Source organism: Vulpes vulpes, chromosome 4 (assembly GCF_048418805.1).
Source record: "Vulpes vulpes isolate BD-2025 chromosome 4, VulVul3, whole genome shotgun sequence".
Lineage (NCBI taxonomy): Eukaryota > Metazoa > Chordata > Mammalia > Carnivora > Canidae > Vulpes > Vulpes vulpes.
The window spans coordinates 3809110-3835209 of record NC_132783.1 but is presented as its reverse complement, the minus strand read 5'-3'; the positions used below and the strand labels follow the sequence as shown (position 1 = coordinate 3835209).

Here is a 26100-nt window from a genome sequence, read left to right as displayed (position 1 = left end):
GACTATTTATACATATAAATATTAGCAAATAAAAACAGAGGCACTAAAGATTTTCCAATTTTATTTAAATGAGTTCAAATCAAAACTCGAGAATCTAGGTTAACATACATTGAAGTAAGGTACAGGAATAGCAAAATTAAAGTGAATGCAGATTATATGGATAGCTCGATTCCTGTAACATAAAACTCAAATGCAAAGATGGAATTCCTTAAGCTCTTTACCCCAACGGCATACTCTGATCTCCGAATATGATCTCAGCAGGAAACTATTCAGATGTGCAAAATCTCAAGTCTCTCAATCCTGAAATCTGTCAGTAGACACCAAAAATCTTCAAGGCACATTAAAGCGTTCTAGAAAAGAAGCCTGTTTTAGAGCTACGGTTACTGAAACTACAAAAGCACCCACCAGACCCTCTCTGGCATTTTTCTGCTGAGGCGTCAACAGCCTGGGATCAGCCTTGGGCCGGGGCTGCGGCAGCACCAGCGCGGGCTTCCTCCTGTAAATCATCCCCTGCACAGGCTTCTGATTCAACCGGAGGACTCTCTTCTTCTAGTTCAGCATTTCCACCAAAGCTTTCCCCCTCTGCTGTCCCTTTATCGTGACTTCTGGCAACAGCTTCATCCGAAGCTGCACTGTGACCCTCGGGGGGCATTTCAGGGCCCGAGCCCAGCGCTGCCTTTGTACCCTCGGCCCTAAGCGCAGCGGCCTCCGTGTCACCTGCACAGGCCGAGGCCTCTGGGGCTGCACCTGCAGCATCCGGACCGTCTTCTGCGTCCACCTCCGGAACTTCCACTAACGATACTGCATGGACTTCAGAACCTGCTTTCTCAGCTCCCAAAATGTTCTCTTTTTCACCTTTAAGATTTAGTCCATTAAACAAAGTGTTAAACAGCACGGGAATACGGGGGAACTCTGCACAGTCATTGTTAAAAATGAGACAAATCTGTATGTACTGATAGGACATGGTCTTCAAGGTGGCCTCTTAAGTGAAAAAAGGAGCAACGTGTATTGTATGGCACCATATGCGCTAGGGCAAGAGGAGGGAAGATATACCCAGGTGGTTTTTTTTTTAAGGTTTATTTATTTATTCATGATAGACATAGAGAGAGAGGCAGACACAGTAGGAGGGAGAAGCAGGCTCCATGCAGGGAGCCCAACACGGGACTCGATCCCGGGACTCCAGGACCGCACCCTGGGCCAAAGGCAGGCGCCAAACCGCTGAGCCCCCCAGGGATCCCCACCCAGGTGGTTTTTATTTGCAAAGACTCTCTCCAGGAGGCTTCGGAGAAGCTGGTATTATTGCCTGCCTCTGGGAGGGAAAATGGGGACCTGCTTTTTCATAAACCCTTTGAACCTGATAAACCTTAAAAATTTTTTTTAATAAATATTATTTATTTTAATACAAGGAACGTGAAGATAATCCTGTCTCAACCTCAGTTTTATCATCTGTAAAATGAGGATATTGATAATATCTACCTCACAGAGCTACTGTGAGGGTTGATTAAAATAATGTGTACGATTTATCATACATTTTTTATCATTTTGGTTTAAAACCAAAAGTGCAGGGCGCCTGGGTCACTTGTAGGTTAAATACCCGACTCCTGAGTTTGGCTCAGGTCATGATTTCAGGATCTGGAGATCCAGCCCCTGTGGGGTACCGCTCTCAGCAGGGAGTCTGCTTGGGATTCTTTCTCCCTTCTGTCCCTCCCCACCCCAGTAACAAAGAAGTGCTATGGAAATGCTGTTATTTCATTATTATTACAATCAGCCTTCTCATAATCGTATTCAGTGGTGTTTATTGATGATATTCCATTTCTTACTGTTGTCATGACTAAAAGGCTAAAACTGGCTCATAAGTAGCTTTTTTTTTTTAAGATTTTATTTATTAATGAAAGACACACAGAGAAAAAAAAGAGAGACACACAGAGAGAGGCAGAGACCCAGGCAGAGGGAGAAGCAGGCTCCATGCAGGGAGCCCAATGTGAGACTTGATCCCGGGACTCCAGGATCATGTCCTGGACCCAAGGCAGCGCTAAACTGCTGAGCCACCCGGGCTGCCCGGAAGAAAAAGTATTTGAAGCAGCAGTTTAAGGCAAAAAATACACATTACAGTGAAAATATAAAGTTTCTGTTCCAGTAGTTGCTATTTTATCAATCAGATCACCTGAGGGACTTAAAAGACATGATTGACTGTCCTAATGTCAAGTGTACTTTGGGTAGGCACCCAAAACTGAAACGAAAATTAGTTTTGTGATTCAAAAAAAAGAGGGAAATGAAAGGTGAAGCTGCTGAGAGAGACAGATACTAAAATTATGCCTGCATGAATGGAAGCCTGAGTAGGGGAAAAGGAACATCACCACACAAAGAATTCAAAGTCACTGGTCAGCAGTACAAAACGTCTCATTTATCTGATGCACTCATCCAAAACATAACAATATTCTTTAGGTTTTGGTCGGGCTTTCCCTTTCTCAATGAACTTCCGCCCAGAGCCATTCTATCAAGTTGGTAAAGAAGCCAAAAACCAATAGTGTTCCATTGCTAGGCTAGGGTGATGGAAGTCAGTGCCTCAAGGGAAAAAAATAATAAATTCACTTTACCTTGCGGTGGATGTAACTCTGCTTTGGTTTTTTCTTTCAAATTTGTTATATGTTCCGTGGGTTTGGCGTGCTCTGATGTGACCATCTTATAAGTCTGAAAACAAATGTGTGCTTAAGGTTATTTCTGGAGTTCAAGGATTCATCAGGCCAAATTCAAAGGTATCTATGATTCAAAGAAGAGAAACCAATGCGCACCCTCTACTCTTCTGCTTCCCCTTTGGAAACATTCGCTATGAAGCAGAACACTTTATTTTTATTTTAATATTTTATTTACTTATTCATAAGAGACAGAGAGAGAGAGAGAGAGAGAGGGAGAGGGAGAGAGAGAGGCAGAGACATTTTGGCATTTATCCCCGAGAAATGGAGCCTGATGTGCACACAAAAACCCATATACAAGTGTTCGTGATTGTTTATTTGTAATAGCCAAAAGCAGGAATCTGTCTGGGTGTCCAACAGCAGGTGAATGGTTAAATAAACTGGTACACGCATCACGTGGAACAGTATTCAGGATTAGAAAGCAATGAGCTGTCAATACAGGTATAACCATTTGGTTGAGTCTCCAGGGAAGTATGCTGAAGGGAAAAAGCCAGTCTCAAAAGGTTATGTACTTTATGATTCCATTTATGTAGCATTGTTGCAGTGGAAAGTGATAGAACTAGAGAACGGATTAGTGGTGAGGGCCAGGAAGAAGGGAGGGGAGGGGCAAAAAGAGACTGAGGGCAATTATAAAGGGCTACACGAGGGAGCCTGTATCTTCACAGTGGTGGTGAATACACGAATCTCCATGTGACCGACTTGCCCAGAACTAAATACACACACATATACACACAATGTGCATGTAAAAGTGGTAAAATCTGAATAAGGACAATGGATTTTTATCCACGTCCATTTCCTGGTGTGATATTGTATTGGAGCTTTCAGGAACGTTAATCACGGGGGGAAATGAGGCAAAGAGGATATGAGATCCTCTCGGTATGAGCTCTTATCACTGCATGTGAAACTCGATCGTCCCACAATAAAAAGTATGAAAAAAGTCTTCCAAAATAGCTTATTTGTAGACCCTCATGAAGACTCCTTATGTAAGCTGGTGTTATTCCTTAAAAGCAGCACTATGACCTGACCATGGTTATTTTCAGAAACAGAACTGGGAATAACACCATCTGAAGCATAGATCCAACGTGCAGGCTTCCTTTCATTTCATATTCAAGTAGTCGTCTCTGGCCTGTATTCATATTAGCCAATGATATTTCAAAAATGAAAATCCCACTAGTCAGATAATATTGTTTGTATTATCTCAGCTTTAAAGAAACGTTGGTAGTGATTTATCACTCGGTAGTAGGATGACAGATTTTCAGAATCTGTATATTTGTATATAGTATTCTCAAAATTTCTCATAATGAAAGACCAAGCACCTATTAAAAATTATGCTTTGTGGGCAGCCCGGGTGGCTCAGCGGTTTAGTGCTGCCTTCAGCCCAGGGCCTAGTCTTGGAGACCCAGGATCGAGTCCCACATCGGGCTCCCTGCATGGAGTCTGCTTCTCCCTCTGCCTGTGTCTCTGCCTCTCTCTCTCTCTCTCTGTGTCTCTCATAAATAAATAAATAAATAAATAAATAAATAAATAAATAAATAAATAAATAAAATCTTTAAAAAAATAAAAATAAATAAAAATTATGCTTTGCAAATCACAAACCATTTGATAGCATGTTAAAATTAGACTGTGGAAATGGAAAATCTATAACCTCAAGGGTGGAAGTGATATGGAAGTGGCCCTATCAAATCCCACAGGGTTTGGTGAATTCCGATGTGAACCATTGGGGTTTGAAACAGGCAGAGCAAACAGGATCAGCAGGAGTGATGGTCATGGTTTCTGAGTAAGAGCAGGGACTACTCTTCTAGTCGGGTGGGAGCTCCTCATAGCTTATAAAGCCACTCTGCTGACTTGGCACCCTCCGTCCTCAGTACACAGAGCTGAGCCCGTGTAGGGGTTCACAGTCCTGACTGAAATCACCAGCCCAACAATGAATGACATCCCAAGGAATGTTACCTTTTTGTTGTTGTTCAAGAGGCTAAAACACAAGGTGAGAAGAAAGACTAGTTTAGACAGAATCAAAGAGATGATGGTATTAGACTGATTCATACCCCCGTGGCCAAGAGAACCTACCTTTTCCAAATCTAACATGGTCAAACGCAGGGTGGAAAGAAGGCCTACCGGAAGAGGCCTTTGGAAGGCCTCCAATCTAGACTCTGGAGTTTTTTTCCAAATGATATTATTTATATTACATTATTGTATTATAATATAATAATAATATATAATATAATGATAATGATATTATTTCATTATATTATTTATGAAATGTTAGTATTTAAAATATCCCACAAATAGCTCAGACCCTCAAAAAATTGACGTGACCTGTGCCTCTCCCAGATTCTAGGATGTCCTCGTAGTAAAAGATTTTACTTGGAAATGAAAAACTGGCTAGTGAGCATCTGTGGATTCAATTCAGATAAATCTAGGACAGCACTTATTTTAGTATAGGACAAGGAAGGGGACTTGAATACAGGTTTTCAAGTGCCTCGTATTCTGTATTTCCTGCTGACAAAAGCCTAAGATTCTTAGGAATTAAGGCTTCCACTATTCAAGAGTAAAAATACATATTCCTAGAGGTGGAAAGGGACTTGGAGAGTATCACCTTGTCCGACCTCCACTTCCACTGTGAGAGAACAAGGCTAGAAAGGACTGAAAAGCTCAGTCAGTTTACAACCTTCCAGTTTACGATGGAGAAAGAATTCGTGGACTGGAGCGGTTCATGTCTGGCACTAATAAACATAATTATGGGTACAGTTAGTTCCAGATGAAATTCCATCTTCCAGCTTCCCATATAATCACAAGGCTTAGTCCACTCTGTTTCTTCAATGGCCTACATCCAACAACAGTAGCCCTGGGCAGTTGAAAGATGGTAGAAGAAACAAATCTAGGTATGAGTGAAAGCTGATAGATGAGGGGCCACTGGGTGGCTCAGTGGTTGAATGCCTGCCTTCGGCTCAGGGCATGACCCCAGTGTCCTGGGATCGAGTCCCGCATCAGGGTCCCTGTGGGGAGCCTGCCTCTCCCTCTGCTTGCGTCTCTGCCTCTCTCTTTGTGGCTCTCATGAATAAATTTTAAAAATCTTAAAAAAAAAGTTTATGACAAAATGATGAATGATTCAATAGACTCATCTTATTTAGTGCGCAAATATTCCATCATTTTAAGTTCAAAATTATGTCATCAAAAGCTTTTTTTTAAAAGATTTTATTTATCTATTCATGAGAGACATAGAGAGAGAGGTAGAGACACAGGCAGAGGGAGAAGCAGGCTCCATGCAGGGAGCCCGATGTGGGATTCGATCCTGGGACCCCAGGATCACGCCCTGGCCTGAAGGCAGGCGCTAAACCACTGAGCCACCCAGGGATTCCAAAAGCTTTGTGTTACAGTGATTACCTGGGAGGAGTGGGTAAAGGGACCAGGGAAGAAAACACTTAATTTTCCATGTATATTTTGAATTTTTAAAAAAATGTATGGATTAATATTACCTTTGTAAAATAATGAAGGTATATAAAGATATATAAAATTAATAAAAACTATGAAGACAATAAAAAGATTCAGGGAGGAAAGAATGAATAGATATAACACAGAATTTTTAGGGCAGTAAAACTATTCTGTATAATACTATAATGGATATATCATTATACATTTGTCCAGACCCATAGAATGTACAATACCAAGACTAATGTTTAGACTTTAGTTAATAATAATGTATAAATATTGATTCATCAGTTGTAACAAATGTACCACACTGATACAAGATTGTTAATGGAGGGAGTGCTGAGAGGAGGTATGAAAACTCTGTACTTTCTGCTCATTTTTCTGCAAACGTAAAATGCTCTAGAAAAAAATAGTCTATTAATTTAAGTTAATCTTTCCAAATAGTTCTTGTTAAATGTTAATAATAGTATCTACCTAATAAAATTGGTGTAATTATTAAATGAGCCATAAGTCTGTCATTTGATAGATGGATACTCAAATGTCAACTAGTGTTATTAGTATTTAGAATAACATCTTTTTTTTTTTAAGATTGTATTTATTTATTCATGAGAGACACAGAGAGAAAGAGAGGCAGAGACATAGGCAGAGGGAGAAGCAGGCTCCATGCAGGAAGCTCCGTGCAGGACTCGATCCCAGGACTCCAGGATCACACCCTGAGCCAAAGGCAGACGCTCAGCCGCTGAGCCACCTGGACGTCCCTATAATAACATCATTTTTACTGAAAGTCACCCATACTTGGCAGTGTATGATGTATAAGAAATGTTGATTTATACTTTAAAAAAATCTCCATAATCTCATATATTTAATTAATCCCATGTCCTGACTTTAGCAATGCTTTGAGTTTTACCATACGTTGTAAAATATATGAATTCCTGAACATTATGGTTATTTAAACACTTACATAATATCCACCAGCACTGACTGTGACACCTACAACCAGATAATAGATCATATTTGATCCAGATGGTCCAGGCAATTTGTTAGACGTCATCCAGCGAAGAGATGCTAGGAAAACAAGTTGAAACGCAGTTAGCTCCACCACTTAAGCAAAACTATTTAAAATAATTATATCTTAAAAAACGTTTCCCCTTCAGTGAACCTAGAATCTATTAACATCAAGCACTTTTGGCTTAAGGGAATACAGTATTACAAGGTAGGGTAATAATTCCATTTGACATTTTCCCAATCTAATTTGACAAGTGCTCATGAAACCTGTCACCTTCATGCTTAGCATCATGCTTTTCTTGGAAGGAGTGCAGGCGTGGGTAAGGAGAAATGACAAAAGCACTGAACAATTTTAACAGTCAAACAAGATGCAAAAGAAATCCACTTGCTGTATGTACTCCACCACAGGATTCAATGGAAACGATTATTTTTCCAAAAAGTGAATTAAATATATTTGTACTTAAAACTTACATGTTAAATAAAACATGTTGAAATCCAACACATTTCTATAAATCTATAATACAAATTCATTATATTTATAAACCTACATACAAGTGTAGACAGAAATCTTATTTTTTCTAACAAAAGCCTCTAAATATGGGTAGATAAAAGCTTAAGACAAATGTTACAAGGTCATGTTTGAAATAGAAGTACAATTCTGTACAAACTAATAGAAATAGATAAGAGTGCTATATTATTACATTTAAATATATAAACCTTACCTATACCATATGCCCTGGAAGTGAAATTTTTATGATAAACTCAGAGCTAGAAATAACTGAAAGTTCATACAGCTCAAATTCTTTATTTTAAAGATTAAAAAGTAGAGGCACTTATATATTTGTTCATTCATTAAATACAGCCGAGCACCTCCTGTGTGCTTGGCATGTTAGAATCATTAAGGATATAACTGTGAACAAGACATACTGGGTCCCTAGCCTCAAGTAGGCTACAGACAAATAATTGTAGACAAATAACTGCAATGCAGTAGGACGAATGCAGGAACAGATGTAAGTAGAAGTTGCAACAACAGCATGGAAATTCAGTGAAAAATCTCAGCTAGTTGGCTCAAGGTACCTGTCACAATTGAAGAGATGTGACCTGGGTTTTGAAGGAACAGTAGAGGAGATTGTCAGATAAATAAGGCAAGAGAAATTGCACTGGAGGCAGAAGGCACAGTACATGCAAGAGCAGGAGAGCCGTGTGACGGGGAAAGTGCAAAGAAATCGGACGTGGCCTGACACAGAGTATGGGTGTGAGGATTAGTAAGAAGTTGTGATTTGCACACGGCAAATATTAAGACATTTACACTGATCACAAACCTTTGTAGTAGCAATACTAGAGAGATTTCTTGTATGTGTTTTTAGTTTGGATACAAATGACCGTCTCTTGCAAAAAAAAATTTTCCCCCACAAATGTACCCAAAGAAACCAGCATAAGAGGTAATGGCTTTGACTTGTGTGTGTGTGTGTGGGGGGGGGCTTTTGTTGGTTTAAAAATACATTTGTTATTAAATAGGGAATATGTAGCTTCCATAGTTGTCAACCAGCCTTAGATATCAAAAAGATTATTTTAAGTAGGAAGCAATAAAAAACTCATCAGAGATTTAGGTAAAGACAAACACAAATACACTTATGTCTGTTATTTAAAAGAGCAATGAAATGAAAAATAAAGATTAATTAGTTTAATTTGAGCATATCCATACAATGTGAACTAGATATTTGAAATTTTGCAGAAGAATATTTACTTACATGAGAAAATATTTACAATATATTAAACGCAAAGCTATAGCAGAATAATCTGTACAGGGCTATCTCACTTTGTGGAAGCCAAGTGCATAAGAATAAAATGCAAGAGGAAAAAAGGTCTGGAGCATTATATACACTAGGACGTAGATGGCGGCTTTCACTTAGGATTACAGGTGACTTCTATTTTGCCTTTTTGCATCCCTTCCAAATGATCGATTACAAACCCAAATTCTTTACTCATTAAAAAGTCATCTTTTTAAAAGCAAAACACAGAAAACACAATTTGACCAGGCACAGCTAACATCTTGCCCTTCGATAAAACTGAAAGTTTTATTTCTCATCAACAGAGAAAGTACCAGGAAAAAGGTCAATGAACGTCCCTGACTGAAGCCGGGTTTGCAGTAAATAATGGTTCTTAAACTACTTACACAAATCAGGGCTACGAGGAAAAACAATCAGACGAGGATTAGGGACAGATCAGTGCTGCCACAGCCCGAACTGCTACCCACCGGTTTAGGATTTTTAACCTACTTTCCCCTTATCCCAAGTTGGGAAAGAAATCCTCTGAAACCGTCGTTACAATAGGGGTGTGTGTGTGTGTGTTTGCGCCTGACGAGGGTGGCGGTGGGGGTGCAGGCGGGTCCCCAGGACGCGGTCGGGTCAGGTGGGGGATGCAGGCCGGTCCCCAGGTCGGGGGTGGGTGCAGGCGGGTCCCCAGGCCGCGGTCGGGGCGGGGGCGGGGCAGGGGGCGCAGGCGGGTCGGGTCAGGTGGGGGGGGTGCAGGCCGGTCCCCAGGTCGCGGTCGGTGCAGGCGGTCGGGGCGGGCGCTCCTCTCTCCGCACCCCACCCCCCCAGTCACCACCGCCTGGTCACCTGCCTGGGTTCAGTTCGGCACCAACCGCTTCTCCCTGTTTCGCCTGCGAGAACCTGGCTCTAACTCACTGCGCGCAGAGATCAAAGGAAACGAAGATGCCTTCTTCTGTGACCTGCCAGGCAACTTATTCCCGGTGTTTTAAGAGAAAAATAAAGCTAGCGGGACAGACCTTCCTTCTGGCCCACCACCAGCATCACCACCACAGGCCTAATGAATGTGAAAAGAAAAGGGGAAAAAAGGTCCACAGAATTTTCTGCAGGAGTGTTTCTCTGTCTCTGTCTCTCTGTCTCTCTCTCTCTGGGTCTCTCTGTGTGTCTCTCTCTGTCTTTATCTCTCTGTCTGTTTCTATCTCTGTCTCCATCTCTCTGTCTCTCTCTATATATATATCTCTGTCTCTCTGTCTCTATATGTATCTCTCTCTGTGTGTCTCTGTCTCTCTGTCTCTGTCTCTCTCTATCTCTCCCCGTCTCTGTCTCTCTTTGTCTTTCTCTCTGTCTCTGTCTCTGTCTCTCTGTCTCTGTCTCTCTGTCTCTCTCGGCTCGGATGCACGCTCTGGGCTAAACTACCCGGGGCCTCCGGAAGGGAGGCAGCGCGCAGGAGGAGCGCGCCCTTCCCAGGCGGCGTCCTGGGGGGCTCCAGGGTAGACCCGCGGGCGGCCGGGTGGAGGGGGGCGGAGGGGGGCGGGGGGGGCGGGGGGGGGGCGGGGGGGCCGACACGCGCGCTCGCACCCGCGGGCCGCACCGCGCTCCTGGAGGTTCAGTTCGGAAGCCTCAGCTCGCCCCGCGGCCGCCCCTTTAGGGCACCTTTCCCCCCCCCCTCTTCCCTGGCAGCCCCAGATGGAGGGGTGGCAGGTCCGGGGACGGCGGGGCCCAGCCGCTGGAACGGGGACCGCTCCCGGTTCCCGGGCAGCCCCAGGGAAGGGGCTTCGAAGGCCCGTGGAGCCCCGGCTGCCCGAGCCCCGGACGAGCCTCGGCTGCACTCGCTCGGGGGCATTTACCCGACGTCTGTGGGCCCACGGGGCCCCTCGCCCTCCTGGCCGCGATGCGCGTCCCCCCCCCCGCCGCCCTCCGCCCTCCCGCAGCTGCAGCCCCTGGTCCCTAACGTCTGTGCGGCCCGCGGGGCCCCTCGCCCTCCTGGCCGCGATGCGCGTCCCCCCCCCGCCCCCGCGCCGTCCATCCCTCCGCCCTCCCGCAGCTGCAGCCCCTGGTCCCTAACGTCTGTGCGGCCCGCGGGGCCCCTCGCCCTCCTGGCCGCGATGCGCGTCCCCAGCCGCCGTCCGCCGTCCGCCCTCCCGCAGCTGCAGCGCCTGGTCCCTAACCTCATAGAGGTGCTAAGCTACGCAGCCGTCAGCCAGGCGCCCTTCTAAGCGCTTTAACCGCATGGTGACTCCTTCCGACTCACCACTGCTGTCCCCATCTCAGAGATGAGGAAACTGAGGTTAACTCGCTTGCCCCGGGTCAGGATTCGGACCCGGGAAGCCCGGCCGGGATTCCGAAGGGCGCGGGAGAGGCTCCCTGCTTCCGAGGTCTTCCTGACCTTCGGGGCGCCCCCCGCGGGGCTCGCCCCCCCCCCCCCCCCGCAGCCCCGGCCGCGCTCGGCAGGTCCCAGGGCCGCGCGACACTCACCGTCCTTGCGCAGCGGCGCGGGCCCGGGGGGCGCCCTGAGGGGCAGCGCCAGCGTCCGGGAGACCGCCCTGCGGAGGTACATCGCGCCCCGCGCCCGCCGCGCTGCACACTCGGGGCCGCGTGGGCCGGGCCCGGGAGCCGGAGCGGGGAGCCCCGCCCCGGGGAGGAGCGCCCGCCGCGGCCCAGCCCCGCGCCGCCCGGGGTGGGGTGGGGGTGGGGGTGGGGGTGGGGGTGGGGGTGGGGGTGGGGGTGGGGGGGGCGGGGCGGGGATGGGGGCGGGGGCGCCCGCTGCAAGCGCTCCGCGATTCGCGTGACATACACGCGGTTTACCAGCCGGGTGAAATCCTGACCCCGTTTTTTGTTTGTTTGGGGGTTTTTTATTATCTTTTTAAAATATTTATTTATTTACTTATGATAGACATAGAAAGAGAGAGAGTGTTTTTTTTTTTTAAGATTTTATTTATTTATGCCTGAGACACAGAGAGAGGCAGAGGCCCAGGCAGAGGGAGACGCAGGCTCCCCGCGGGGACTCGATCCCGGGACCCCGGGGTCACGACCTGAGCCGGAGGCAGACGCTCAACCACTGAGCCACCTCCTGAACCCATTAAGTCACCCAGCCCTTAGCCTTCCTAGAGGTGGAAAGGGCAGCGGGAAGTTTCGGAGTATTCAAAGCCCCAGGAATACTTGGATCTCTAGGCAATTCACCGTTACGAAGAATTTTAACTATAAACTTCTAAAATGCTGTAGATACCTCCACTGGTTGTGAAATTTAGGATCTCCACACGGACTAAAAACGCTGAATTATTAGTTTGTAACTTCAGATTTTAATTTATAGCTTCGTTGTGGCTACAAGAATTTGTCATGATTCAAAATGGAAACCAATAATTGATGCTTATGGTATTTCTTTTTTTTTTTTTAAGACTTTATTTATTTAATCATGAGACACATAGAGAGAGAGAGGCAGAGACTCAGGCAGAGGGAGAAGCAGGCTCCATGCAGGGAGCCGCACGTGGGACTCGATTCCTGGACCCCAGGATCACAACCTGGGCTGAAGGCCGCACTAAACCGCTGAAGCCACCACGCTGCCCGCTTATAGTATTTCTAAATGATTCATTTTTGGAAGGCACGTTTCCTCCTATAATAATCCCTCCTGTGTGTTTGGAACTTGATAGTTTATAAAGCACTTGCACCTTTATTATCTCTTTTAATTCTCATTTCAACATTCTCGCCTTTAGCAAATGGCTTGGTGGTAGGAAGGAATGTCCAGGGGCTGATGACCATGAATTAAAAAATAAAGGACGTGATCATAGTTTTTCTAGTGTCAAGTTCTCTTGGCATGTTACAGGCGCATTTGCACATTTTGCTGTGTGAATAAACACTCCTTAGAGGTTCTACTTCTGCACCCAACTCTAGTAATATTTGACATACTCTCACTGGAAGAATACAAAGTCAATGATCAGAACTGGTTTTTTGATACTCAGAGTAGCTAGCTATCCCTAGTGATGAAACTTTTTTTTTTTTTTAATTTTTATTTATTTATGATAGTCACACAGAGAGAGAGAGAGAGAGGCAGAGACACAGGCGGAGGGAGAAGCAGGCTCCATGCACCGGGAGCCCGATGTGGGACTCGATCCCGGGTCTCCAGGATCGTGCCCTGGGCCAAAGGCAGGCGCCAAACCACTGCGCCACCCAGGGATCCCCCTAGTGATGAAACTTTTGAATAAGAGTAATGAGGTGGGCAGCCAGGTGGTTCAGCGGTTTAGCCCCACCTTCAGTCCAGGGCCTGATCCTGGAGACTCAGGATCGAGTCCCACGTCGGGCTCCCTGCATGGAGCCTGCTTCTCCCTCTGCCTGTGTCTCTGCCTCTCTCTGTGTGTCTCCCATGAATAAATAATAAATAAATAAAATCTTAAAAAAAAAAAAGAGAGAGAGCAATTAGGTGATCTGTACGTAACGAGAGATCGAATTTTGGTTTCCAGACAGTGTGAGAAGGGGCTAGGCCTCCACCAAGGAGATAGTCCTGATAGTAGCAGAATGCAGGTTAGTGCATTTACTACGTTGAGCAGCATCAGGCACACATCCGTTGGCAACTAGAGATTAGGATCTCCGTGGGGTGTGGGATGTTTAGTGCACTGCTAGCTGGTAGGACCAACGGACGAATCAAATCAAATCTGCCTTCCACTATGGCTCATTCATTCCCTGGTATACTTGGCGATGAATTTTTACTTGGTTGCCAGGGAGAAGTAGTCAAAGGCAATAAATGCATTAAATGAATTAATGCGTGCGTTATATTATTATTTAGTGTGTCAGAAGCTCCCCTAAAATGTTTTTTTTTTCTGCCTTTCCTTGCTACCCAGGGAAGGGTCCATATGGCGTTGTTTTGCCATATATGTTTTGCAATATGACAGGGGAAACTTTCACAATGTCTGGGGCCCTTGATGTTCTGCAAATGACGGAGTTGGAGGCCCTCAACTTCCTTGCAGCAGGAACCCACTTCGGTGGTACCGACCTTGACTTCCAAATGGAACAGTACACAGGGAAAAGTGATGGTATCTACCTCCTAAATCTGAAGAGAACCCGGGAGAAGCTTCTGCTGGCAGCTGGTGCCATTGTTGGCATTGAAATCCCAGCTGATGTGTCGCATCATCCAGGAATCCGGAATTTGCTGCTGCCGCGGGAGCCACTCCGATTGCTGGCCTCTCTGCTCCTGGAACTTTCGCTAAGCTGATCCAGGCAGCCTTCCGAGAGCCAAGGCTTCTGGCGGTGACCAATCCCAGGGCTGACCCCCAGGCCTCACCTTAGCCTGCCTCCCGTGGCTCTAACACAGACCCTCCCCTGCGTGGGCATTGCCATCCCTGCAACCAAGGGAGCTCACGCAGTGGGGTGCTGGCCCGGGAGATCCTGAGTGTGTGTGGCACCGTGTCCCCTGAGCACCCGTGGGAAGTCATGCCTGATGTCTGCTTCTGCGGAGATCCTGGGGAGATGGAAAAGGAAGAGCTGCTGACCAGGCTGTGACCAAGGAGGAAGTTCAGGGTGAGTGGACGGCTCCAGCCCCTGAGTCACTGCGACCCAGCCTGAAGTCGCAGATGGTCTGCAGGCGGCCTGGGGCCCTGTGCACCTATTCAGCCCCCCCTCCCCCAAGGACTGGTCTGCAGCTCCTGCTGCTCAGGCCACTGAGTGCATAGGAACAACCGCGGAGGGGTCTTAAGCTGCTCTTCTACAGAGGCAAACAAAATGGAAATAAGGTTGACGGAAAATAAACAGTTTCTAAAAAGCAAAAAAAAAAAAAAAAAAAAGGATTTTTTTTTTTTCTGAGTAAATATTTGTAAATGATGGTGGCTCTGGGGACACTGTTCTAGGCTCCTCTTCAGAGTGCAGTTGTATTCTCTTTCTGGGATAGTCTGAGGTCTTCTGGATCACCTCCAGGTTGCATGGTAGTCACCCCATCTGTCAGACTCTAAGTGGGTGTCAAAATGCTCACAAGATGCTACAGACCGTGCAAGACGCTGGAGATTCGTCGTAATTTATCTCACAAATCCTTACCGAGTATTATTACGGTAGGCACCGTTCCAAGGCACTCTCCAAGGAACAAGACAAGATTTCTGCTATCACAGAGATGTTACAGTCGCAGGTATATGAGGCGGAGAACCACCTTTTCTCAGAGGTAGCTACCAAGCCCACCGTCAGTGGGGCCAATGATCACAAAGAAATCTCCGATCGGATATTAATAATAAATGTAATCTAAGGCCTTTGGTTAAAACCAAACTAGGTTTTAAAAAAAAATATTTTATTTATTTATTTGAGGTGAGTGAGAGTGAGAAAGATCACAGAGGCAGAGGATGGGGGAAAAGCAGAATTGCCACTGCCACTGAGCAGAGAGCCCAATGAGGGGCTGGATCCCAGGCCCCTGAGATCATGACCTGAGCTGAAGGCACATGCTTAACTAACTGAGCTCCCCAGGGACCCCTAAAACCAAACTAGTTTTAACAACGCAAACCGATTGGTTTAAATGATGCAAGAATAACACACATGTATAGGACTTTAAAAGCTTTTCCCAAAGTATTGCCTCATTTATTTCTGTACTCCATCCTCTTGACAATCCCAAGGGATATTGGGTAATGTTGCTTATTCCTTTATTATCACTCATGAGAAACACTGAGGTAGTATAGTAGTGTGGTTGGAAGTGTGAGTTTTGGAGCCAGATACCCAGTCTGTTTTACTGGTCTGAGTAAAATGTGGATAATTCCTTTATTCATAGGGTTCATGTGAGCCCTAAGGCACATTAAGTAGGAAACGAGCTCACCTAGTTGGAGGAGGCGTTGCTAGATTCCGGCTACCAGCCCAAGCTGGAGCCCAAAGCTCCTTTTACCATATTCTGCTTTTCTTTCCTTCCTTCCTTCCTTCCTTCCTTCCTTCCTTCCTTCCTTCCTTCCTTCCTTCCTTCTTTTTTTTTTTTTTTAAGATTTTATTTATTCATGAGAGACAGAGAGAGAGAGAGAGAGAGGCAGAGACACAGGCAGAGGGAGAAGCAGGCCCCATGCAGGGAGCCCGATGTGGGACTCAATCCCGGGTCTCCAGGATCACGCCCTGGGCTGAAGGCGGACATTCAACCTCTGAGCCACCCAGGCGTCCCTCTGCTGCTTTTCAATGCACACACGACAGGACCCATTGTATTCCACTCTCTTATCATATGGTAAGATCTAGTGGGGTGTCTATCACGTCCTCTATGCTGGGTGAGGCCTTGCCAGCTGAGAGAGGCCAGAATTGTGAGATAAAATAGTGCCACTCTCCAGGTCCTATCCATCTTAGTTAAAAGCTTAATGCCTCTTGTTTGTTTTGTTTTGTTTTTCAAGTAAGCTCTGTGCCCAACGTGGGGCTCGACCTCACAACCCTGAAATCAAGAGCCTTGTGCTCCAGTGACTGAGCCAGCCAGGCACCCCAACCTCAGTGCCTCCTGGATTGAAGGGGACTTTTCTACCTACTTTACTGCTCCTGCAGAATATGTGGCTTTCCATTTTGATGGCAAAATCTTCATATCTTGATGAAATATTTCCTAAGAGAGGACATGCCCATGGGTTGTCAAATTCACTCTGTGGTAAGCTGTTTCTCCCAAACACAAGAGAATTTTAACATAGGTCTTTGGATAGAGGACTGAGAAACTCAGGCAATGATTTCTCAGCTGTTGGCCACGTTGTTGATAATACTGCCCTTGGGCACATCCTTGACATTTTTCGTGGACTGGTTGGGAAAACAAGAATCAAGGGTCAGAAATAATTTGGCTTACCTAAGATGGACTCTACCTAATTGTGATTGTTGACAAAGAAGATATTAGCCTTGAATACCTATTGTAAGGGGCCTGTATTGGCAATATTAATCATACTTACTCAAGGCTTAAATGCTATAAACTAAAAGGAATTTTCAAAGACGGAGTGATTTCCCGGACTCCATCAAAAGTTAGAAAAAGCTTTGTTTTTCTTCCTTTTTTTAAAGAATCTATTGATTTACTTATTTGAGAGAGAAAGAGAGAGAGAGAGAGAACACAAGTGTGGGAGTGGGGGCCAGGGAGCAGAGGGAGAGGGAGAAGCAGATGAGGGGCTCAATCCCAGGACTTGAGATCATGACCTGAGCTGAAATTAAGAGTTGGTCGTTTAACTGGCTGAGCCACCCAGGCCCCCCACAGCTTTGTTTTTCTTAACATTAAATTCTTAGGCTATCGGGGATCCCTGGGTGGCTGAGTGGTTTAGCACCTGCCTTTGGCCCAGGGCGCGATCCTGGAGTCCCAGGATCGAGTCCCACGTCGGGCTCCTGGTATGGAGCCTGCTTCTCCCTCCTCCTGTGTCTCTGCCTCTCTCTCTCTCTCTCTCTGTGTCTATCATAAATAAATAAATAAATCTTTAAAAAAAATTCTTAGGCTATCACCTGTACTTTCAACAGATCAATATAAAGTGTGCTTTATATAGATCAACATAGATACACCTACAGGAGTACCTAGGAAGACAAATTGGCAATGAAGAAAGCCCTGATAAATGCCCTTTTGATGGGCCAAAATATTTAGATAAAATGACGGAGAAAGGTCATCAAAGGTGGTAAATGCCTAAATTATTCTTGGAGGTGACTCAGTACACTCTCCACCTACTCTTCTTTGGCAAAATAAACATGAGATGCCCTAGTACTTCTGTATAATTTTCCCAAGGTATCATAGCACGTTACTACAAATTTAGATGGCTCAGGACAGCAGGAAGAGATTCTCACAGTTTGGGGCCCTCAAAGCTCGAAATCAAGATGTCAGCAGGGCCACGCCTGCTCTGAAAGCTGTAGCGGAGAATCCTTCCTTGCTTTTTCCAGCTTCAGAGTTTGTAATAATCCTTGGCTTGTAGCTGCATCACTCCAATCTCTGTCTCTATCATTACACGGCCGTCTTCTCGGTGGGTTCGTGTGTCTGTCTGTCTCTTCTCCTAAATATGCCAGTCGTACTGGATTAAGGATCCACTCCATGCCTGTATGAGCCCATCCTAACTAATCACATCTGTGGTTACCCTATTACCAAGTAAGGTCACATTCTGAGATACTGAGGGTTAGGACTATGATGTTATCTTTTTTTTGGGGGGGGGGGAATTCAACCTATTACTTCTTATCTTTTGGGGGGGGGACACAATTCAACCTATTACTTCTTATACTTGCAACTGAGTTTATATAGCTTATTTTTTTCCATGGCAACTTAAGGAAATAATTTAGGGACACCTGGCTGGCTCCGTCAGAAAAGCATGCAACTCTTGATCTCAGAGGTGTGAGTTCAAGCCCCACATTGGGTGCAGAGCTTACTTAAAAATGAATGAATGACTAAATAAATGACCACCTCACAGCTACTAAATATGAAAAAAGCTCTACCTGATTGTCTAAAAAAGACTTTATTTGGGAGAAAGAGGATGAGGGGGTGGGAAGGAGAGGTAGGGAGAGGAGGGAGGGAGGGTGGCAGGGGCACAGGGAAAGGGAGAAGCCAACTCCTGGCTGAGCAGGGAGCCCAACCTGGGGTTCCATCACAGGATTCTAGGACCCCAGGATCCTGACCTGAGCTGAAGGCAGCTGCTTGACCAACTGAGCCACCCAGGTGCCCGATTTTGATCTGATAAACAAACAAACAAACAAACAAAAAAACTTGACTGTCATTAAAGGATTTTGTCTGCATCTTCTCTTTAATGGAAACTCTCTTATATTATCACTAAAGAAACCATAATGTGACCACAGTTCCTCTTGGGAATTCAGAATCAGAATGATTCTTGTTCCATCCAGCTACGTTCTTCAACTAAGATGTAAAGCTAGGACCTATGGACTGTGGCCTCTTACAATGTGGACCGGGTTAGAAAATTGTGTAAAGAAAACAGACAGCAGGACCAAGAGCAAGTCTTGATAACATTGGAGTTCCAGACCCATTACGACTGGGCCGAGGTGCATTCCTGTTCTTGGGGTCTGTATTCTCAGAACTCTTTTTTGGCTTAACCCAGTCGGAGTGAGGTTTCAGTATTTAACTTAGGAGGCATTTCTCCTAGTGCCGCTGTGTACAGGGCTCTAGGTTAGTGATCTACATCCGTGCTATCCAGGAAAGCGGCCGCCAGCCTCATGTGGCCATTTAAGTTAATGAAAATGAAATATTCAAAATTCAGTCCCATTAATCATATTCCAAATGCTCAACAGCCACACGGGACTAGTGGCTACTATACTGGAGAGCAGACAGGACGCGTCCGTCAGTAACAGGAAAGTTCCTTTGGACAGCCTGGTCACGAGGAATGGCTCCCCCTGGAGTCACACAGGCAGAGTCAAGATCGAGGTCCACACCGGGGAGGCAGCTAGGTTTGCAAAGCCTGACATAGAGTGGATATTATTTATATTTTATTTCCAACTAAGGGTATCAGTTTCTGGAATTTCAAGTGTCTTGGAGTTTTCAATTCCCTTTTGGGAGGTGAATTTCTCAGGGTTTCTTTTAGTGGAACACGGTTTGATTTGGAGTTGATACCTGGACTGCTTGTTTTCGATTACCATGTGGTGCTGCTAGTCCCCTACTGCTACCACAACAGTGTTTTAAAACAACACAAATTTATTATCTTACAGGTTTTTTTTGTTTGCTTGTTTTAGGTGAGAAAGCCAACACAGTTCTTACTGGACTAAAATCAAGGTGTCAGTAGGACCGTGTTCCTTTCTAGAGGCTCCAGGGGAGAATTTGACTTTGCCATTCCTCGGCTCTTGGCCCCCTTCCACCTTCAAAGCTAGAAACGGCCAGCTGTGTCTTTTTCACAGCACATCACTGACACCCTCTTGTGTCTCCCCTTCCACTTACAAGGACCCTTGTAATTTCATTGGGTCCAAATGAATAATCCAGGATAATCTCCCCCTTCAAGTGTCAAATTTAGTGATTAGCAAACTTAATTCCATCTGTAATCTTAATTCATTTTTTCCACTTAATCTAACATATACAGATTCCAAAGAGTAGGCAATGGGCATCTTCGGAATCTATCACATGTACCACAGTGCTGTTCAAATCACTCTTCGTCTCTGTTTTTTGCATTTGTATAAATATGACATTGGTCTATATAACCCCCAAGGTCCTGTCTAGGTCCATCAGCTAGGGCTCCAAGTTAACAAAAGTTTATAATAACTATTATATCTGGTCTTTCACTGAACTTGCATCATATAATTAATCTAAAAATAATATTAAACTCAATTTATGTTCAGAAGTGACTTCCAAGGATATTAGGCCATGAATCTCCCAGAGTAAGTGTTGGCCACAGCCCAAAACACATACAAAACCAATTATAATACGGTAAGTCTTTCCACTTAACATCAGAATGGAGACCTTAATAATGAACTTTCAAATGTACGGTACCCTAAGCATTTAAGTCACAAATGAATGAAGCAGCATATAAATAAATCTTAACTGACACACAGAAAGTTCCCTCCCTTCCCCCAAGAAAGGAAGTTTTTTTTTTTTTAAGATTATATTTATGTAGTTATGAGAGACCGAGAGAGAAGCAGAGACACAGGCAGAGGGAGAAGCAGGCTCCATGCAGGGAGCCCGATGCGGGACTCGATCATGCCCTGAGCTGAAGGCAGACGCTCAACCGCTGAGCCACCCAGGCGTCCCCACAAGAAAGGATTTTGATGAGGGATAAATGAAGTGTATTTTATTTTGTACCTATTAACCCTCTTTCCTCTCCCCCCCTTTCATAGACATTTGCTAAATCATATTACAAAAAGAAAAAACAAATCGGTGCCATAACTGGTGAGTACAAAAGCCATCCAAATGACAATCATTGAAATTCAAGGAAGTAAGATCACTCTAGTAATAAGAGTAAGCGATTCACCTTTCTGACTTAACGGAATGGCTTCTCTCAAAGAAAACAGTATTTGGGTTCTTAAGTATTTTGAAAAATAATGTAGTTTTATCACCTTAACACACTCAACAATATTTGGATTAGAAATGAAAAGTTGGTATACGGAGTAAATCCTTCAGCAGCGATTTTTTTTTTAGCAGCGATTTTTAATTTATCTCCTTAACAAGTTTTCTTACCAACGTACCCTTATTACCACCGACCCCATTATCAGATGGTACTTTCTCCATCAGAATACTTCAAGTTATGTACTTTAGAACTGACATTTTCTACATAGTTAAAATACGCATAATCTGAATACATCAGTATTTTTATTTTTTCATTTAAAGGTGCAAAACACAAATGCTGAGTTGGCATACATTCACATATTCACATATAACTTTTTCTCTCATGTTTACAACTTAACAGGTTGCTGAATCCAAAGGAACTAGTATAATCACAACGTGGAGCATACCTATAATGAAGAGAAAAAAATTAAAACTGTATCATTAACCAGCAGAAATAATATTAAACTGAAACCATTCTGAATAATTTACCTTAGAGTATCTGGTAAAGTCTAGAAAGTAAAATCCACAAAAAGTATCAACCCTTAATTGTGTTGTTTTAGCAAAAAATTTTTATGTGACCTATAAGAGTAGCAAAATCATCCTGATTTAAATATCTACTTCATTTTTATCGATTGATTGGCTGACTGTTGTAGGGATAACACGGTGATATTAATAGGAAAAGAGAAGTGAAAAAATTTGGATAATCAAACCCTAGAGAGCCGAGCTTGAGAGTTTTTACATATTTAAAAAAAAAAAAGTGTATGCTAGTGATTACTATTATCAAGCAGATTATAACTTACCTACTTTATTTTTTAAAAAGATTTTTATTTATTTATTTGACAGAGAGAGAGAAAGAGCACAAGCAGGGGGAGCAGCAGGCAGAGGGAGAAGGAGAAGCAGATTCCTTGCTGAGCACAGAGCGCGATGCTGGCATGATCCGATCCTAGAACCTGGGATCATGACCTGAGCCAAAGGCAGATGCTTAACTGACTGAGCAACCCAGGTGCCCCAAGTTACCTACTTGAATCAATCTAATCCTTATTAAAGCTGAGATGTATGTGATTTTTCATTTTGCAAAAAGATTAATGTAAAATTTCTTTAAAAGGATTTTCAGAAATAAACTATGCATTTACATATATGTAGACATATAAAGTAAACTCATTCCTTCTTTTTTCTTTTTTTTTTAAGGTTTTATTTATTTATCCATGAGGGACACAGAGAGAGGGGCAGAGGGAGAAGCAGGCTCCATGCAGGGAGCCTGAAGAGGGACTGGATCCCAGGACTCCAGGATGATGCCCTGAGCTAAAGGCAGACGCTCAACCGCTGAGCCATCCAGGTGTCCCTCATTCCTTCTTTTAAATCACAGAGCATGCAGAGAAGAGTACCTTGTTCACAGCTAGATTTTACTAGGAACTGTCCAATTGGGTGTTAGTTGTAACAATCATAAAGAAATGGTCATATGGTAAACGATTTCCCAATCTATTGCCCTCATACATTCACCTGTTCTAAAAATACTAAATTACCAGCAGGCCCAAGCACTGGGCAATTTGCTGAGTACATTATGATTAATAAAATAGGGTTTCTAGTCTCATGAAATTTACTCAGGTGTCACATATAACAAAGAGATATTAAGAAATACATGAATAATGGTAACTTGTCTTCAATGTTATGAAGTCATTGTATACATTAGGTTCACAAAATGATACGATTTTGATTTCATTCTTAAGCACAACTTTCTTTGAACATAGACAAAGCATGATTGAAAATGATGCTAAAAATATTTATGCTGAGAGATGCTTCAGCTAAGGTATTAAAATTCATAAATTTGTCACAGACAGGAATATCAGTGCTAAAAGTATAAACTCAGTAGGGGCACCTGGCTGGCTCAGTTGGAGTTGCATGCAACTCTTGATGTCAGGGTTGTGAGTTCAAGTCTCACGTAGAGTTTAGAAATTACTTAAAAGAAGTAACAATAAAAAAAATAAAAATAAAAAATATATAAAAAATAATAAAAAATTTAAAAATAATAAAAAATAAATAAATAATAAAATAAAAAAAGAAGTAACAAAAATATATATAAACCCAATAAAAAAAATCAACCAAAATACATTATTTAAAAAGAGGTCAAATTAACTTGCATAATTTATTAATCCTATAAAATTGCATACTTACTATATTAGTATTTCAATGGTTTATTCCAACCCATTTCTTCTTTTATACTCTAAAACATCTTCATTATGTTTTTTGATTAGCTAGAAGTAGATAACAATTAGAATTAGAAATATATATATAAATTATTCTAGTTAAAAATAAAAGGCTAAGAGATGCAAGTCCAAAAACTATGAATGGTATATACTAGTTCATTTTAGTCTAACATACTAAATTTGAGGAGAAGATAGCCTTTAGGAGTTTATTTTTATTTATTTATTATTTTTAAAAGATTTTATTTATTTATTTATTCATGAGAGACACATAGAGAGACAGAGACACAGGCAGAGGGAGAAGCAGGCTCCATGCAGGAAGCCCGATGTGGGACTCGGTCCCAGGACCCCGGGATCATGCTCTGAGTCCCCCCAGGCGTCCCCTTTATGAGTTTAAATTCAACTTCTGTCAAGTAAATTATTTCATTCAGCAGGTAATTAACGTAATAGAGTAAGTTACTACAGAGGAGTTAAACCAACACAACCGACCAGGACCAGAACGGAGTCATTAAATGAGGCCCATCCTGGTTGCTGTGTTACACCTCTAACCTTAGATGCCGGACACTGTGAGTCACCATCCCCATCCCCAATTGTCTGTGTGTTAATTCAATGTCGAGGGACATAGAAACTTTCTTAGAACCACCGTCTGACAGAATCTGCAACCAAAACAATGGTCGATACACAAGGGTGACATTTGCTGCAAAGATCCAATTACACTCAGAGTTCTCGGCAGCAATCAAGCTTTTTGGGGAAAGCTTTAAATTAAAACTTCATTATAACAAATATTTTTTTAAGACTAAAAAAATTTTTTAAAGATTTTATTATTTACTCATGAAAGACAGAGAGGCAGAGACACAGGCAGAGGGAGAAGCAGGCTCCCCACAGAGTCCCATGCGGACCTTGATCCCAAGACCCTGGGGTCACGCCCTGAACCCACAGCAGACACTCAACCACTGAGCCACCTGGGCATCCCACAAATATTATTTTTGAAAGGATTAGTTACTATTGTTATGTTGTAAACCACGTTCACCATCTCTTACTCCTTCCCGTTATCAACAAGCCATTTTAATGAGAAAATTCAAAATGAGAGATCTAAGCATTGGAGATGGGAGGCAGTGGAGAAAGCCCCAAACCCATGAGATAAAAACAAAATCTTAAATACTAACATAGCACACAGCCTTTGAGTCAACTTCAAAAAAAAGGTGTCTACAGAGAGGCAGTATTTCACGGTGGTCTACACTGTAATTCTGAAGTCAGGGAGAATCGGGTTTAGCCAACTAATTTCTCCAAGTGTTTTCTTTTTTTGTTTTTTAAATAAAATATTTATTTATTCGTGAGAGACACAGGCAGAGGGAGAAGCAGGCTCCGTGTAGGGAGCCCGATGCGGGACTTGATCCTGGGACCCCGGGGTCACGCACTGGGTCAAAGGCAGGCGGTAACCGCTGAGTCACCCAGGGATTCCCCTCCAAGTGTTTTCTTACCTATAAAAAGTCAGTGATAACAGTACCTATTACACAGTGTTGTTGAAAAAGATTAAGTGAATTTTTATATGTAAAGCACTTGGAGGGCGGCCCAGGCGGCTCAGCGGTTTAGCGCCGCCCTCGGCCCAGGGCTGACCCCGGGGTCCCGGGTTGAGTCCCACATCAGGCTCCCTGCATGGGGCCTGCTTCTCCCTCTGCCTGTGTGCGTGTCTCTCTCTCTCTCTCTCTCTGTCTCTCCTGAATAAATAAATAAAATCTTTAAAAAAGTAAATAAATAAAGCATTTGTAATACTGTAAAGAGAAAATAAAAAGCTGCTACACACAGAGTACGATTTCCAACAGTGCATTTACCCAAACGTTGATTAAAAGCTTGTGTTTTGGGAGTCTAGTGGGGCTTAATTTGTATTGCTTGTCCATTGATGATGTGTCCGTATAGCATCTGGAAAAAAAACGTCTTCGTAAAACCCAACGGCAGGGAGGCCCGGGTGGCTCAGCGGTTGGGCGTCTGCCTTCGGCCCAGGGCGTGACCCCGGGGTCCCGGGTTAGAGTCCCACGTCGGGCTCCCTGCAGGGAGCCCGCTTCTGCCTCTGCCTGTGTCCCTGCCTGCCTGTCTGTGTCTCCCGGGATGAATGAATGAATGAATGAATGAACCCAAGGGCAGCCTCCATCCTCATTCGCCGGTACAGGACAAGCCCTCCTCAAACTGCCAGCTAACGACCGGCCTAACTCCGAGGCTGCTGCAATCTTCCTTCCCTCTGCTGGTCCCCGGGTTCCGCCGTGAGGTCGCACGCGCTGAGCCCTTCCGCGAACCCGCGGCTGGGTGGGCCCGGCCCCGCGCCCCCCCGCGCCCCCCCCGCCCCCGAGCGGGGCCCGCGCACCACGGAGGCGCCAACTCACGTGGATCCACAGGGCGACGGCGGTGCCCAAGGTCAGCCCGACCTTCGGCCAGTCGGGGCGGTCCCGCGGCGGCTCCCGAACGTAGAACTTCCACCGCGCGCGAGCTGCAGGCGGACAGCGGACGCGCAGGTGCCTCAGCGTCTCTAACCCTCCCGCCCCGCCCCCCCCCCCCCCCCGGCGGAAGTGGGCCTCGCCTGCCGCCCCGCCCCCACCCCGGGCGGAAGCGGGGCTCGCAGCTGCGGGCCCGCCGCCCCCGTCCTCCGCGCCGCCCTCCACGCCCGGGCACTGGCCTCCGCCGGCTCTCGGGGGCCCCGAAGGCCGTTCGCAGGGACCGAGAGAGGGCGGCGGCGGGCGACGGCGAGCCTAGAGTCGGCGCTGCGATCCGCGGCCCCGACCCCGCGTCCCCGCCGGCTGGGCCCGCCCCGGGGGCGGCAGACGGGCAGGCCGGGGCAGCCTGCGCCGCCAGGAGCACTCACGGGCGCTCGGGAGCCGGGCCGGAGCCAGGAGCCGGGAGGCCGAGCGGCACAGCACGGGCGGCGCCATCTTGCCGGGCGAGGCTCCGCCTCCTTCGGGGGCGGGGCCTCGGGGCGGGGCGGGGCGGGGCGGCCGGGCGCCCCCTGGCGGAGCGCGGCGGGAGCTCGCGGGCGGGGCGGCCTCGCCTGGTGGGTGGAATGGACCTCGGGAGGCGGTGGTGGAATGTGGGGGGGGTCATTTATC

General features: G+C 45.1%; 2 protein-coding genes and 1 pseudogene across 3 annotated transcripts; 1 reads left to right on the top strand and 2 right to left on the bottom strand.

Moving 5' to 3' along the window:
* Positions 1-44: 44 nt before the first annotated feature.
* MGARP (mitochondria localized glutamic acid rich protein) lies at positions 45-11519 on the bottom strand. Of its 2 annotated transcripts, none has more exons than XM_072755209.1 (4): positions 11375-11519; positions 7084-7187; positions 2598-2691; positions 45-855 (listed from the first exon to the last, which is right to left on the bottom strand). In XM_072755209.1, the coding sequence occupies exons 1-4, from the start codon at positions 11454-11456 to the stop codon at positions 452-454; spliced, it is 684 nt and encodes a 227-aa protein (XP_072611310.1). In that variant the 5' UTR covers positions 11457-11519; the 3' UTR covers positions 45-451. The 2 variants fall into 2 exon arrangements, with proteins under 2 accessions (XP_072611310.1, XP_072611308.1); XM_072755207.1 differs by lacking the exon at positions 11375-11519 and adding an exon at positions 11151-11272.
* Positions 11520-13688: 2169 nt separating this feature from the next.
* Positions 13689-14620, top strand: LOC112934914 (small ribosomal subunit protein uS2-like; annotated as a pseudogene).
* Positions 14621-21049: 6429 nt separating this feature from the next.
* Positions 21050-26011, bottom strand: NDUFC1 (NADH:ubiquinone oxidoreductase subunit C1). Its single transcript, XM_072755206.1, has 4 exons — positions 25860-26011; positions 25384-25487; positions 22977-23056; positions 21050-21211 (listed from the first exon to the last, which is right to left on the bottom strand). Exons 1-3 carry the CDS (start codon positions 25924-25926, stop codon positions 22997-22999), a joined length of 231 nt encoding a protein of 76 aa, XP_072611307.1. The 5' UTR covers positions 25927-26011; the 3' UTR covers positions 21050-21211; positions 22977-22996.
* Between the last annotated feature and the right edge of the window lie 89 nt (positions 26012-26100).

What these genes read in the sequence shown, in the direction of transcription:
- MGARP (XM_072755209.1), bottom strand. Translation starts at nt 11,456, where the DNA reads ATGTACCTCCGCAGGGCGGTCTCCCGGACGCTGGCGCTGCCCCTCAGG. An exon ending in TCAGTGCTGGTGGATATTAT is followed by an intron (nt 2,692 to 7,083) that starts GTAAGTGTTTAA and finishes ATTTGTTTTCAG; the next exon opens with ACTTATAAGATGGTCACATC. An exon ending in AGAGTTACATCCACCGCAAG is followed by an intron (nt 856 to 2,597) that starts GTAAAGTGAATT and finishes TAAATCTTAAAG; the next exon opens with GTGAAAAAGAGAACATTTTG.
- NDUFC1 (XM_072755206.1), bottom strand. Translation starts at nt 25,926, where the DNA reads ATGGCGCCGCCCGTGCTGTGCCGCTCGGCCTCCCGGCTCCTGGCTCCG. An exon ending in GGCCCGGCTCCCGAGCGCCC is followed by an intron (nt 25,488 to 25,859) that starts GTGAGTGCTCCT and finishes GTCCGCCTGCAG; the next exon opens with CTCGCGCGCGGTGGAAGTTC. An exon ending in CCGTCGCCCTGTGGATCCAC is followed by an intron (nt 23,057 to 25,383) that starts GTGAGTTGGCGC and finishes ATCTACTTCTAG; the next exon opens with CTAATCAAAAAACATAATGA.